We start from the raw sequence: 15,391 nt of genomic DNA, 5'->3' as shown, positions 1-15,391 counted from the left end.
AGCAAAAGAAAGGTTATGATCAGGGGAGTGTCATAGGCATATGTTACTTTTTGGTCAGACAACAATTGTTCGACAGTATACAGAAAACTTTCAAAAATCCGCTCATTAGTGGTTGACCAATCCTACCGCTCATTAGCGTTGAGTGACATGATGGTTGACCAATCCTACAGTTCAGTGACCTGATGGTTGACCAATCAGTGCGTCACGGGGTGGGACCTAATCCTGCAGCCTCCTGACACTTCGCCGCCATTTTTTTCCCCTGCTTTTCCTCCACAGCGAGCGGGGCAGCTGCGTCGGCCCACCGGAGCGGCAAGTGAGTTGGGGTCACTCGGGCCGGGCCTCACAACTGCTCGGCTCGAGACACACAGACGCGGGGGACCGGCGCGGCCAGCCGTCAACCGCGCGGCCCGACACACAAAGCGGGGGAGCGGGCAGCGGCCGGCCATCAACCGCGCGGCCCCTACTAAACTGCCCTGGCAACGCCGGGGCCCCCCCTGCTAGTGTTGTATACTTTGGTCTCCAGCTCTTGGGCTGAAAAAGTTTGGGTTTATACCTATGGTTTCTTGTTTCTTCCAGAAATCGTGCCATTCATACCATTTAAATGGTAATTTACCCAGTAACGCAGCATTCCTGCAGGTGCTTTCTAATTGGCCACTCAGAGATGCATAGCACCTACCCGAACAGAGCCGAGCTTCAGAAAGCACACAGAGTAAATTCTATATTCCTGCCAGCACATAAAAATAGGGAAACATTTTTAAAGTGCCATTTAATGCACTACCTATGCACAAATATTAATTTTACACTCCAAATATGCAACATTAGAAATAGGAGCAACCATTCCTTTACAAGGTAAAATAGATAAGGGAGAACCAGTGGATGTGGTGTATTTGGACTTTCAGAAGGCTTTCGATAAGGTCCCGCATAAGAGATTAGCTTGCAAAATTAAGGCACATGGGATTGGAGGCAAGGTATTGACTTGGATAGAGAACTGGTTGGCAGACAGGAAGCCAAAGAGTTGGAATAAATGGGGTCGTTTTCCAAGTGGCAGGCAGTAACTAGTGGGGTACCGCAGGGATCGGTCCTAGGACCCAGCTGTTCACAATATATATTAATGATCTGGACGAGGGAATTGGATGTAGTATCTCCAAATTTGCAGATGACACAAAGCTGGGTGGGAGGGTATGCTCTGAGGAGGATGTCGTGAAACTCCAGTATGATTTGGACAGGTTGGGTGATTGGGCAGAAACATGGCAAATGCACTATAATGTGGGTAAATGTGAGGTTATCCACTTTGGTGGCAAAAACAGGAAGGCAGATTATTACTTGAATAGCAATAGATTGGGAGAAGGGGAAAAGGGGAAGTGCAAAGAGACCTGGGTGTTCTTGTGCACCAGTCGCTGAAGGTAAGCATGCAGGTGCAGCAGGCGGTTAAGAAGGCAAATGGTATGTTGGCCTTCGTAGCAAGAGGGTTCGAGTACAGGAACAAGGATGTCTTGCTGCAGTTGTACAGGGCCTTGGTGAGACCGCACCTTGAGTATTGTGTGCAGTTTTGGTCGCCTTATCTGAGGAAGGATGTTCTTGCCATGGAAGGAGTGCAGCGAAGATTCACCAGGCTGCTACCTGGGATGGCAGGAATGATGTATGAGGAGAGATTGTGTCGATTGGGCTTGTACTCACTGGCGTTTAGAAGATTGAGAGGGGATCTCATTGAAACTTATAAAATTCTAACAGGACTGGACAGACTGGATGCAGGAAGGATGTTCCCGATGGCCGGGGAGTCCAGAACCAGGGGTCACAGTCTCAGGATAAGGAGTAAGCCATTTAGGACAGAGATGAGGAGGAATTTCTTCACCCAGAGAGTGATGAACCTGTGAAATTCTCTACCACAGAAGACAGTGGAGGCCAATTCATTAAATATATTCAAGAAGGAGTTGGATATATTTCTTAAGGCTAAAGGGATCAAGGGATATGGGGAGGAGGCAGGGACAGGGTACTGAATTTGGATGGTCAGCCATGATCTCATTGAATGGCGGAGCAGGCCCGAGGGGCCGAATGGCCTACTCCTGCTCCTATCTTCTATGTTTCTATGTAAAAGAAAATTGCAGCTGTTTTTTGGTCTATCTATGGATTAACTTTAACATAATGAATGAAAAATGATTCTTACCAGGACAGTGATATTGACTACCATTCTTTTATATTCAGGGGACATTTCATTTTCAAGTTCTTCAATAAAATTTCGGTTGATTATCGTAAAGTTAAGCTCAAATGACAGGTCCCCACTTTGTGCTGAAACTTCAGGTACAGTGGGCTTCATAGTTGTAGAAGTTGTAGTTTGTATTACTTCTTGATAACCTAAAAGAGAAAAATGTAATCCAGTTGTTACTTTGATCATTGATTAGTGATAATACTAGAGCCCCAGGTGGGCAGAGGAAATGCTTCAAGGACACCCTCAAAACCTCCTTGAAAAAGTGCAACATCCCCACCGGCACCTGGGAATCCCTGGCCCAAGACCGTACAAAGTGGAGGAGAAGCATCCGGGAAGGCGCCGAACACCTCGAGTCTCTTCGCCGGGAGCAAGCGCAAGCCAAGCGCAAGCAGCGCAAGGAGCGCACGTCAACCCAAGCACCCCATCCACCCGCCCCTTCAACCACCGTCTGCCCCACCTGTGATAGGTAGGTCCTGCATTGGACTCATCAGCCACCTGAGAACTCATTTTTAATGTGGAAGCAAGTCATCCTCGGTTCCGAGGGACTGCCTAAGAAGAATACTGTTTATTTCTAACAAATTCATATTTGAATATACACACTAAAGAGATAATATTTGAAAACAATTCATCCAGGTGATTTTTTTTGTGTATCAATGAATTATGGAAATAACACAGTGTAGGCCATTCGGTCCATCATACACCATTGCTGGCGCTAGCTCTTCATCTGAACCTGTCTATTTGAATCCCATTTCCTGCCCTTTTACATTCTCCATTTTTGGATACTTATATAATTCCATTTCAAATAATGTTACAGGCCTGGAAAACACATGGTGGATTCCTGCATTGTGTTCAGTGGGCGTCCGCTGGAAGAGCTGCAAAGTCCGCTGGCCTTAAGTCACTGGGGGTTATTGTCACCTTTACCGCTTGGCTGGTAAACTGACAGAGTGGATCACCTGCCCATTGTAGAACCCGCCTGATTTTAATTCCCCCCACAGCTTCTGCGATGGTCTTGTGGGGATGTAGCACCGACCGACCCCTACAAGGCTGAATTTGGTCTAATTAGCTCCAACTCATTAGTTTAATTAGTTCTAATTTGGTTGATGAAGCCACAATAATTTTATGCAATGGCTATTTTCCTTCTTATTTTATTTACCACAACACTGACTTTGTAAAACATAGGGTCAAAGCTATTTATTTATAAGAACATAAGAAATAGGAGCAGGAGTAGGCCATTTGGCCCCTCGAGCCTGCTCCGCCATTCAATAAGATCATGGCTGATCTTCTACCTCAACTCCACTTTCCTGCACTATCCCCATATCCCTTGATTTCCCTTAATATCCAAAAATCTATCGATCTCTGTCTTGAATATACTCAACGACTGTGCCTCCACAGCCCTCAAGGGTAGAGAATTCCAAAGATTCACCACCCTCTGAGTGAAGAAATTTCTCCTCATCTCAGTCCTAAATGGCCGACCACTTATTCTGAGACTACGATCCCTGGTTCTAGACTCCCCAGCCAGGGGAAACATCCTCCCTGCATCTACCCTGTCAAGCCCTGTAAGAATTTTGTATGTTTCAATGAGATCACCTCTCATTCTTCTAAACTCTAGAGAATATAGGCCTAGCCTACTCAATTTCTCCTCAAAGGGCAATCCCCCCATCCCAGGAACCAGTCTGGTGAACCTTTGTTACACTTCCTCTATGGCAAGTATATCCTTACTTAGGTAAGGAGACTGAAACTATACACAATACTCCAGGCGTGGTCTCACCAGGGCCCTATATAATTGCAGTAAGACATCTTTACTCTTATACTCAAACCCTCTTGTAATAAAAGCCAACATATCATTTGCTTTCCTAATTGCTTGCTGTACCTGCATGTTAACTTTCAGTAATTTGTGTACAAGGACACCCAGGTCCCTCTGAACACCAACATTTCCCAATCTCTCACCATTTAAAAAATACTCTGCTTTTCCATTTTTCCTACCAAAGTGGATAACTTCACATTTCTCCACATTATATTCCATTTGCCATGTTCTTGCCCACTCACTTAGCTTGTCTATATCCCCTTGAAGCTTCTTTGCATTCTCCTCACAACTTACATTCCCACCCAGCTTTGTAGGTCAAGAGTTGTAAAAATAAAAGGGTTTAATTGATAGTTGTTTAAAAAAACACTTTGAAACCTCATACTGTACTATGTTCATTCACTTTAACAAGTGAAGTAGGTTGGATTAAATTAATATTGGCGATGAAATCGGTGTTAGTAAAGAAATTAGTATTCAACTTAATTAGGGCTCCATTTTTAGACTGAAACTTAAGATTCTGAATCCAAGGTGCAAAATGTCATATGGGCAGGGTATGTGGAAGCAGTCAGTAAGTTTGTGACTGCTACGAAACTAAGACACATCATTGCATTGAACACAAACATCATAGGATGCATTCCTCCCTTAAAGAATGTATGGGAATGTGGGAGCGTCGCACATGGTGACTACAAATATGCAACTAACCTCACATTTACATTACGAGTTTAGTATCAGAAAGGAAATGATACCAGCATTGCACTGATGCTAAACTTGAGTAATGTAGATCAAAGGAAAATGTGTAAACTACGTCCAGTGCCAGCTGGGCTTTGCACCTATGGCCTCTGGGCAGTGCATTCCACATACTTACAACCATACGTGTGATGACGTTTTTATCCTAGATTTGCTTTTAACCAGTTTAGCTCCAATGTGACAGATACACATTGGCCTAGAAATTTGGCCGTGTAGAGCCTGTTTTTTCTGGCGCTAGTGTCGCGGCCGCCCCATCTCAACCACGCTTCGCTGTGTGAGCTGCCTCTTACTCTCTGCAGCTCACCTGCTTCATGGAAACGAAACCCTAGGATCAATATCAGGGGCACCTCAGGCCTCACCATTCAGGCGCAGGGATTGAATCCTGCATCCCCAACCAACCCACGGACGCCCAGAAATGGGCGCACCCGAATTTCTTGGCCATTATTTCATATGGAATGAATTTATATCATGTAGCTTCCACCAGGGATAAGTTTTAGTTGCTGCATTTACATTATAACTGCAGCATTGGCACACGGTGAAACTGAGGCCACAGTTGTAATGTGAATGCCTTGAAATAGACAGTGCTACTGAAACCCAGGAGAAAGCTGCAGAACCCTTGAGTCAGGGAATTGGAACATCTTGATAGAATTTCCAAATAGCACTGAAGATAAGCTTAAACCAGAAATCCTCCTACTCTATACACAATATTGTTATGAAAAGGGAGCGGAAATTTGAAAATCAAAGATTTTTTTTAAAAACTGGTCATAGGCCCAGATTTTACATTGAGAATAATGGCGAGGCTAACAGCGCTAACGGCGGAGAGGCTTAGGGAGGGAATTACAGAGCCCAGGGCCAGACAGCTGAAGGCATGGCTGCCAATGGTGGAGCGATTAAAATTGGGGATCTGCAAGAGGCCAGAATTGGAGGAGCGCAGATTTCTAGGAGGGTTGTAGGGCTGGTGGAGATTACAGAGACAGGGAGGGGCGAGGTCATGGAGGGATTTGAAAACAAGGATGAGAATATTTTAATTAATGCGGTGCCGAACTGGGGGCCAGTCAGCGAGCACAGGGGTAATGGGTGAATGGGACTTGAACCCGCACATTCTGACACAGAGGCAGGAATGCTATCACTAAGCCAAGTTAGGATGTGTTCAAGTCTATGGAGGGTGGAAGGTGGGAGGCCAGCCAGTAGAGCTAGAGGTATCAAAGGCATGCATGAGGTTTTGAGCAGCAGGACAGATGAGCTGAGGCAGAGGTGGAGACGGGCGATGTTACGGAGCTGGAAGCAGGTGGTCTTGGTAATAAAGCAGATACATGGTTGTAAGCTCATCTCAGGGTCAAATAGGACGCCTAGGTTGTGAACAATCTGGTTCAGTGTCAGACAGTGACCAGGGGGAGGGATGGAGTCAGTTACTAGGGAACGGAGTTCGTGGCGGGTACTGGAGACAATGGCTTCGGTCTTCCCAATATTTATTTGGAAGAAATTTCTGCTCATCCAGGACTTGACGTTGGACAAGAAGCGTGACAAATCAGAGGCAGTGAAGGGGTTGAGAAAGGTGGTGCTAAGGTAGAGCTGGGTATCGTCAGCGTACATGTGGAATCTGACGTCGTGTTTTTGCATGAATTCGCCAAGGGGCAGCATGTAGATGAGAAATAGGAGGGGGCCAAGTATAGATCCTTGGGGGACTTCAGAGGCAATGGTGCGGGAGCAGGCTGAGAAGCCATTACAGGTCATTCTCTGACTATGACTGGATAGATAAGAATGGAACCAAGCAAGGGCAGTCCCAACTAGCTGGACGACAGAGGAGAGGCGTTGGAGGTGGATGGTGTGCCCAACCGTGTCAAAGGCTGCAGACAAGTCAAGAAGGATAAAATGGAATAATTTGCCATGGGCACAGTGACAAAGGATGTCATTTGTGACTTTGATAAATGGTGTTTCAGTGCTGTGGCAGGGGCAGAAACTTGATTGGAGGGGTTAAAACATGGAGTTGTGGGAAAGGGAGGTTGGAGATGGGGTGGTTGTTTTAAAGGACATAGAGTAAAGGATGGTATTTTTTGAATGGGAGCGATGACAGCAGATTTGAAGGAAGGTTGAAAAGGATTAAAAAGAGAGACTCGTTATGGCTAACAAAATAGTGAAGCAAGCATGATGGGCCAAATGCTCCGACTCCTGTCCCCAACTTCCTATGTTCCTACAGCCATTTACATTTAATTTAGAAAAAAAAATGGATAACTTCTAGAGTAAAAGACATTGAGCCAAGGTAACAAGTCAATGCTGCTTATTGTTTCTTTGTCATGGCACGTTGATATTTAATGAACAATTAAATAAGATTTAGCCCCTTCAGTCTCTAATATTGGCTGTATAAGTATTTCTTGTGGCCTTCTATCAATGGACGCCCTTCTTTATAGAAGAATATCCCAGACAATTTTTTTAATGTAACTTTGTAAAACGACTTCACGATTATCAACCTAGAAATGACGATGATGTTCATGGATAAAAACTGATATGGCTCTGCTACTTTAACTGAGGTATCAACCCATTTAATGCAACAGCTTAGACACCCATATACAGGAAACTTTGGTTTATCCGGAGGTTGTATGGCCGGAAACCTCGATCTAACGGCAGAAATCAGCAGCCGTTTTGTTAGTTTTTTTTTCTTTTTTTTTCTTCTCCTAGCATTTTTTAAACAGTCAGTCTCTGGAAAGCCTCTCTGAAGCTGTTGCTAAGCTACAGAGACACTGCCAAGGTACAGGCCGACTGTTTACAAGCTGTTGCTAAGCAACAGTGTTTGTTGTCAGATACGGAGATGAAAACCTCTGTATCCTTCAACATTAGCGCTGGTCTGTCCGGAAGTTTTCATAGATCGGCATCACGCCGGTCCCGTCAGTGCCGGATATCATGAAGTTTCCTGTACTAATATTGCAAACAGTCTAACTAGGCCGTCTTTCTCGAATATTATCCCAAAGCCTGTCTGAGAGGTGCAGTCGATTAAATACTGTTTTGTTTCTAGGCTTAGATTCATTTGAAACTCAGGCTGATGGGATGAAAGAAACAAATAAAAGAATTAGGAGCATTTAATTCTTCGATAGTTTGATGCTGGCAAAAGGATTATATTAAACACATTTTACTACTAAAGACATCAAGCTCGTTAAAGTTCTTACCATCCACAGTAAAGTTGTCCAGTGAATACAGTCCCAGTGAAGTCAAATTGTTTGTGTTGTCTCTGAACTCGTGGTATAGAACAGCTCTGTTAAGTTGCTGGACAGTGGATTCATTTTTAAAATTACAGACAGCATCAACTTTTGCGGTAACTTCACCCGCAGGACTGCCAAGCCAAAAACAATTAAATTTTAAAATGAAAATCAACAGAACAGCAGCAAGACAATCCATTGTACTTAAAAATTAACATTTATTTTTAACAATTGCGAATGAACGTTTTAAAGTGTAACTTGTGCTCAGCTCATGAATGACTGATACATAAAGAGAACGTGATTAATTTTCACCTTGCAATGTAACAGATTTCTTCTCATTTGTACCTGCAAAACAATTATTTGTGTTTGCCCTTTCCCTTCACCGCACTATTAGCCTTCAGCTGTCCCGGTCCAATACTCTGGAAATCTTTCCCTAAACCTCTACCTCTCTATCATTCTCTCCTCCTTTAAAACCCCCCCTCAAAACCCACACCTTTGCCCAAGTTTTTTGTCATCTTTCCTAATCTCTCTTTCTTTGGTTCATAGTCCATTTTTACTTACAATTGTGTGAAGTGCCTTGGCATTTTTTTATGTTAAAGGCATTATATAGATGTATGTCATTGTTATTTAAAATAATCAGTTACAAAATTGTATACATATATTTCACAAATGTTTAAACTTTGTAGACCATAATAAGTTAATGTTTAATTTTTGGTTTTATAATTAGGATTTTGTTATTTAAAAGTATTTATTTGTAGCAGAAGGTAAAGACATAACAGCATTTAGAAAATCAAACAGTTTCCATGACAAGACCATGGCCCAAAAATCCCTGTAACTGGCCAATGAACAGTGCCCGCCGTTACTTAGACTTGCCCTTGCCTGTTTAATGTCGACGATATTTTGCCCTGTAAGTTTCTGGAAGTGTGAGATGCAAATGGCACGGCGCCCTCTACTGGCCATCTGGGATCTGAGTGAACAGGACAAGCAACTGTGTTTCTCCTTAACCAATCAGATTGAAGGATTGTGAAAGTTGTAGCGCAAGGTCTGAACAAGGAGGTGTAGTTTCGAATGGTGAATTCAATGTCAAATCAGGTACAGAAAGAAAAATAAACAGAGGGAAAGAAAGATTGGATTAAGAGAGAGAAAAAAGAGACAGAAAGAAAAAGTAAAAATATATATATTTTTAAATTTCCAACAATTAAAACCTGAAGGAATGAGACTCCTCACTTGTAACCAGAAAGGTTGACTGGCAGTAATTAACACTTACCATGGCCAAGACTTAACTTTCTGTGGCGAGTTTAGTTTGTATCTACCGCGTAAATGCAGCAACTTCACGCCATTCAGTGCATTTCAATGGTGAGACAGACAGCGAGATGCCGTTTTTGCAAAGCTAACAGCAGAGCGGCGTAACTCGGACACGAACTTTTGGATATCTGGGTTTAACCCCGCATCTACTCTTTGCCTGAAGTTGCTGTGTCATATGCGCATAAATAACAGCAGCAGTACAAACTTTTGCCAGAACACAAAAGACAATGCACTTGCCTCAGATTTACACAAATGTGAAAGTGTACAGATTTGAGAGGTAAATCTTACCTGAGGGATAAAACCTTACAGTTTAAGAAAGTTTCATTGATTTTGCTGTTACGATACAAATTGTTGAGCTGCAGGGAAATCATATGTATTATTTTAGTGAGAAACAACACAACCATAATAAAATCTTGACATAAAAATAATGATAAAGTAGCTCACCATGTCAGCAATAATGCTTGAGTTGATTATCTGGGAGCTTGTACTTTGTTCTTCTTGTGGAAATGGCAGCTTACTTATATTGAACGACAGATTAAAAGGAATAGTTTGTTTCACCCAGTTTGGATTTTGTTCTTCTGCTGTTGAGAAACAATATTCACAATAGTAAAGTATAAATGGGGGTAAAACATAGCATAGAATAACTAATATTGAGGAGTTAGTTAAAGGAAATCAGTTCTCAAATTTTAGACAATGTCTTAAGAAGCAAATGTAAAGGGAATCAGTTGATGAATATAAATTGAATTTCAAAATGGAGCTACTCTTTATTTAACGCACGCTGTAGTTTTTTCATTTGTACAATATGAAGTTTGGGAGGGGAAAATATCAGTCAATCAATTGACGAAATCATGCTCTGGTGGGTGGAAATGAAGGCAGGCTTAGAATCATAGGACTAGAAATTCATTATAGCCGAGAAATGGGCAGTGTTTAGACTAAAAATGGTTAAGTAGCGCCAATTGAAAATCGTCTAGGCTGCACGCAAAATTCGTCCTCACTCCTCATTAAAATGATTGCAGTCATGAGTCTAGTCTAAAAACCCAAGCTCATTGGTGTTACACTGAAAAGATGGACCAATATTGGGGGCAGTCTAAATGCAAGTAATGATTGCCACAGACTTTTTTCACTACTTAAAGGGGAGGTTCATTGATGCTGCAGCACCTAATTCTCAGCATTGTTGAGTGTGCAGCTGCCTCAGCAACCATAAGAAGGAGGATATGGAGAAGGAGCACTTACTTACAAATCCTGATGGCAGATCTCCGCCCCAGGGAGAGAGCCCAGAGGTTTTCCGAGGAAGCTTTGGAGGTGTTGGTTTTAGCAGTGGAGAGAAGGCGGGTGGTCCTGTACCCCCAAACTAACAGGAGGCCCTCGCCATAAGTCTGCCAGACTATGTGGAGGGAGGTGGCACACCACGTCACGGGCAGCACTGTGGTCCCCAGGACCCACACACCGTGCAGGAGGAAGTTTAATGAGCTCACACGGGTGGTCAGGGTGAGTGAAGGCTTCAACAAATGTTACATACCACCATCTGTACCACAAGCTTCACACACAGCTCAATCCACCACAGCCCCAGCACTCACCCGCCAACAATCTCTAACTAGCAACACTAACACCCACATCTCACACCTTGCACACAATGACAGCTATTCAACTATGGCAGACACAAGGGCCATTAGTTATTAGAATTCATGTCATATGTGTGATATGTTTATAGATACATTTATTAAGTGTGTTGGAATATTTTGTGGTCTCTCTCATTTCACCTTTGTACCCAGGAGGACGCTGTGATATGGCAGGAGACAGGGGTTGTATGATGGGGATTTGGTGAGCTACAGGGATCTGGGGTTTCATTCATGCGAGTCGGAGTCTGATGAGCCAGTCACGGACAGCCTGTCCAGAAGGCCGATTGTCTTGCTGCCTCCGCCCTCCCTCCTGTTCCTCCTCCTACTCGTCCTCCTGTGCCTCGTCATCCTCCTGAGGTAATCCCGCAATCCCGCATCCCCCATGACTGTGAGGAAGTGTTGTGAGTAGAAGCCTTTAACATATGATGAGTGACTTCTGTACTTGAATCAACACTCCCAGTCACCAAAACAACTTGAAATAACTAAAGAAAACTGTTTCAGTTGCAGGAAGTAGCAAATAGGCACTGAAACTGTAGAACCATGTTAGTTGGAGCTGATTGGGGATGGTGCCTTTAAATATCGCTGTTGCAGCCTGCTTCCTGCTGGTAGACACCAGCTCTCCCTGTTGTTGTTCTGCGCTGCCGTTAACTATACCGAAGTTGGGAGATCGGACATCCAGTGAGCGCTGCACACTCACTGACATCACGATCTCCATGATGGCGAGGTCCCTGGCGATCGACTTTACCAGCAGCACTACCGGCAACACCGATATGGCATGTGGCACTGGAACTGACATCAACAGTCGTTACAGCTGTCAACAGCATTTTAGTGCCATCTTGTGGTGCTAACATGCAGGACAAACCACACAAATCTTTCCCCCATAGACTTTTACAATGCAGAAGGAGCCCATTCAGTCCATCATACCTGTGCTAAGCTCTCTGAATGAGCTCTCCATTTAGTTCTATTCCCATGCCCTTTCCCAGACTTTTTTAATTTGGTTAATTTTCAAATATTATTTGATGGTCCAATGGCTTTTTCCTTATCCATGTTTTCTAAAGTTATGTTCCTAATGTCGGTCACTAGAAAGGACTGCGAGGATGATAGACAGAAGATTGGGCAGTTACTAAAGGAGGCTGAACTGCTTATCAAAATGTATTTACTTTATTAATCAATTAAGGTGCAATTTTGGAGGAAATTTGGGTTTTAAAACAAAGGATTCCACAATACTCTAATTTATAATCCGTGGAAGGTGGGAAAAACAGTGGGATTAACTAATCAAAAACTTCTAAATAATATACTGAAAATTTCATACTGATAATTAAATTAGACTACCCAAAATTCATGGCACTGCACAATGGTGAGTCAATAACAAGTGCATTTTTAGGTAAAACAAGCTTACAGTGGAGGGAGAGGAGACAAGTGAGGGGAAAAGGAGGAGCAGTGAGGAAAAAAGGGAGGGGAGTGGAAAGAAGGGCATAAGGGGAGAGGGAGGAAGGAAAAAGAGGAAGTGGGAGGGGCACGGTGGAAGAAGGAGCAGAGAAGGGAGGAGAGAAAGGAGGGGGGAGGATAGAGGAATGGGAGGACAGGAGGAAAGAGGAGGAGAGGGAAAGAAATCGATGGTAGACAGAGAAATGGAGGGAAGCAGGTGGAGTATGGGCAGCAAAGCGTGGCATAGAAAAAATGGAATGGATAGGAGGAGAAGAGGGTAGTAGTGGATTTGAGGAAGAGAGGAAAGAGATGGCGTGAAGAGAGAGCAAAGGATGCAAGGAAGGAGTAGCAGAAGAGGGAGAGAGAAGTGGCGAGTGGAGTTGGGGAGAAGATGGGAGGAGCGGTGGGAACAGAGGAGGGGAGGAGAGGGGAGGATACAAGTATTGGGAGGGTAGTTCAAAAGGGAAGAGGTAGGAGATGAGGTCATTTTAATGTTCCCTCCTCGCTCCTCTCCCCCTCCTCTCTCCTCTCCCCCTCTTCTCGCCTCTCCCCATCCTCTCTCCTCTCCCTCCTGGCATTGGTCCAGATGTAGGAACATTTGCTGTGGAGATTAGAATAAAAGAAGACTTTCTTGGAGGGTCATTTCCATGAAGGGGTGCATAGTGGAGTGGAGTAGAGCATGGGGACATGTTGCTCGGTAAGATGGGGAGCTAAAAGTGGGTGGGGGGGGTCGAGGCTGTAAGTGCAGTGGCAGAGTGTGGAGCAGGTCTTAGATTTTTGCGTATGTGTCTAGGAAGTCTTGTGAAAACAGCAATGGAAGCTGGGGCAGAACTGGCATAAATTCAAATATAGTACTGAATGAATCAGTTCACTTTACTTATCTATTCAGGAATGGCTGCAACAGGGTAGATGACAAAGCATTTACTACTTCTAAAGTTTCTTTACCGTTTTTCCCTGCCCCACGTTGTTTTCTTCCTCTTATTCTATCACACAATGCATCCACATGCCACTTTTAATTATAAAGCATTCATCATGTGACAGTACCTACGCCTCAGTGAACTCGTCACATAACATGACTGTCAGCACCACCTAGAGGCACAATACCAATGGAATGTTTTGGCCCACTCAATGATCTTAACATATATAATAGATGGTAATTACATTTCACAGCTCATAGTAGTCAATTGTATAACATTAGTGTGGGTGCTATTGTACATTGGTATGTGAAGCGAAGCAACTGCAGAAAATATATTCAGATTTCCCCAGTTTTAATCAGGGGTAATTTAGTGGATATACATTTACCACAGTTCCTTGCTGTTTTTAATATTCGTAGGATCACTATCATATGTATAAATTTCAATATTTCAATTAACGCACTAGATCTCTTCCAAAAAGCACAGGTCACAAATCAATGGAAATATGTAACTTCTAGCAGGTCTCTAATGCTGGGCACATCACATCTGAAAAAGATAACTGCTTTCAATTTTTCAGTAACCCAGCTACTTTTGATGCATGCTAGTAAGCACCATGAAGAGACAAACTCTTTGAAGACAAAAATGCTTTGAAACATACCAATGGCCAAGCTGGTGTTGAGCAACTGGTATACATTTCCAAGCCAGTGTATGCCACCTGTTGCACTGCTAAATTCTGCTCCAATTCCAGCTGATGTCACTAATCCAGTTGTGCTGTTTGTTGCAAAGAAGCAACTAGAGGAAACTTTGACTGATCCATTTCTGTTGATAAAACACAATCCAAGGAAGAAATAAGAGTTTTTTCACTTCTTAAGCGTCGTGAACTCTGAAATTACACTGTGGTAGACCAATCTATTAATAAAGTTCCTCTCTCTTGTTCTAGCAGAGGCATTGACCTATACATTTGAAACAGGTTATGGCCTTCACTAAAGTAGTGGAGAGAGGATTTCACATGAATGTGATAAGCATTCGTACACTAGCATCCCGCAGCATAATATCAGGGCCATGGTCTAAAAGAGAACTTTAGTGCTGGGATGAATGTACACCATCCTAAGTGAAGGACATGAAACAGTTAACCTCAATGCACAGGGGGAATGAGTTACTTGAAACCCTGATTCATGATCGGTTTGGAGAACATTAACAACTGGACAATGCCAGTGTATACCAACGCCCCTCCGGAACCTTCTTCCCCTTCACTTTCCTCTGATCCCCCCTTCTCCCAATCTCACCCCCGCCACGTTTTCACTATCCCCTCTGACCTTCTCCTCTCTGACCACGAACAATCAGTCCTCAGCAAAGGCTTGAGCTTCATCCCCTTACGTCCCCACCTCAATGAATTTCGAGCTCGGCACGATGCTGAGCTCTTTTTCCGCCGCCTTCGTCTCCGTGCCCACTGCTTTGGCCAGGAGTCTTCCCCCCGCAAGGCTGACCCTTTCTCCCGCTTTCAGAATTCTCGTTCTACCTGGACCCCTCCCTCTGGCCTCTTACCCTCTCTAGATCTTTTCATTGATAACTGCCGCCGTGACATCAGCCGTCTCCATTTCTCTGCTCCCCTCACTCATTCCAACCTACCTCCCTCTGAACTTGCAGCACTCCATTCTCTCAGATCCAACCCCGGCATTGTCATTAAACATGCTGACAAGCGGGGTGCTGTTGTTGTTTGGCGAATTGACCTCTACCTAGTGGAAGCTGAATGCCAACTCTCCGACACCTCCTCCTACCTCCACCTGGACCATGACCCCACTACCGAACATCAAACCACCGTTTCCAAAACTGTCACTGACCTCATCTCCTCTGGAGATCTTCCCCCCACGGCCACCAATCTCATAGTTCCCCAACCCCGCACAGCCCGCTTCTACCTCCCTCCCAAGATCCACGCACAGGACTGCCCTGGTAGACCCATCGTTTCAGCCTGTTCTTGCCCCACGGAACTTATCTCTTCCTATCTCGACTCTATCTTTTCTCCCCTTGTCCAGTCTCTTCCCACCAACATCCGCGACTCTTCTGACGCCCTCCGCCGCTTTAACAGTTTTCAGTTTCCTGGCCCCAACTGCTTCCTTTTCACCATGGACGTACAATCCCTCTACACATCCATCCCCCACCAGGATGGCCTGAGGGCACTC

At 44.1% G+C, this 15,391-nt stretch overlaps 1 protein-coding gene across 1 annotated transcript in view; it reads right to left on the bottom strand.

Moving 5' to 3' along the window:
* The window catches only part of LOC147108192 (mucin-16), a 114,444-nt gene that overhangs the window by 36,164 nt on the left and 62,889 nt on the right, over positions 1-15,391 (bottom strand). The window contains exons 19-23 of the mRNA XM_086004730.1: positions 13,870-14,030; positions 9,695-9,831; positions 9,539-9,606; positions 7,916-8,079; positions 2,165-2,352 (exon numbers count right to left, since the gene is read on the bottom strand). Coding sequence (XP_085860856.1) covers positions 2,165-2,352; positions 7,916-8,079; positions 9,539-9,606; positions 9,695-9,831; positions 13,870-14,030 — 718 coding nt within the window. The remainder of the gene's footprint in view (positions 1-2,164; positions 2,353-7,915; positions 8,080-9,538; positions 9,607-9,694; positions 9,832-13,869; positions 14,031-15,391) is intronic.

The sequence above is a fragment of the Somniosus microcephalus genome, chromosome 13 (genome assembly GCF_052327205.1).
Source record: "Somniosus microcephalus isolate GS21.2 chromosome 13, FLI_Smic_1.0, whole genome shotgun sequence".
NCBI lineage: Eukaryota > Metazoa > Chordata > Chondrichthyes > Squaliformes > Somniosidae > Somniosus > Somniosus microcephalus.
Note: the sequence above shows the minus strand (reverse complement) of the source record. Positions and strands in the feature narration are given on the sequence as shown.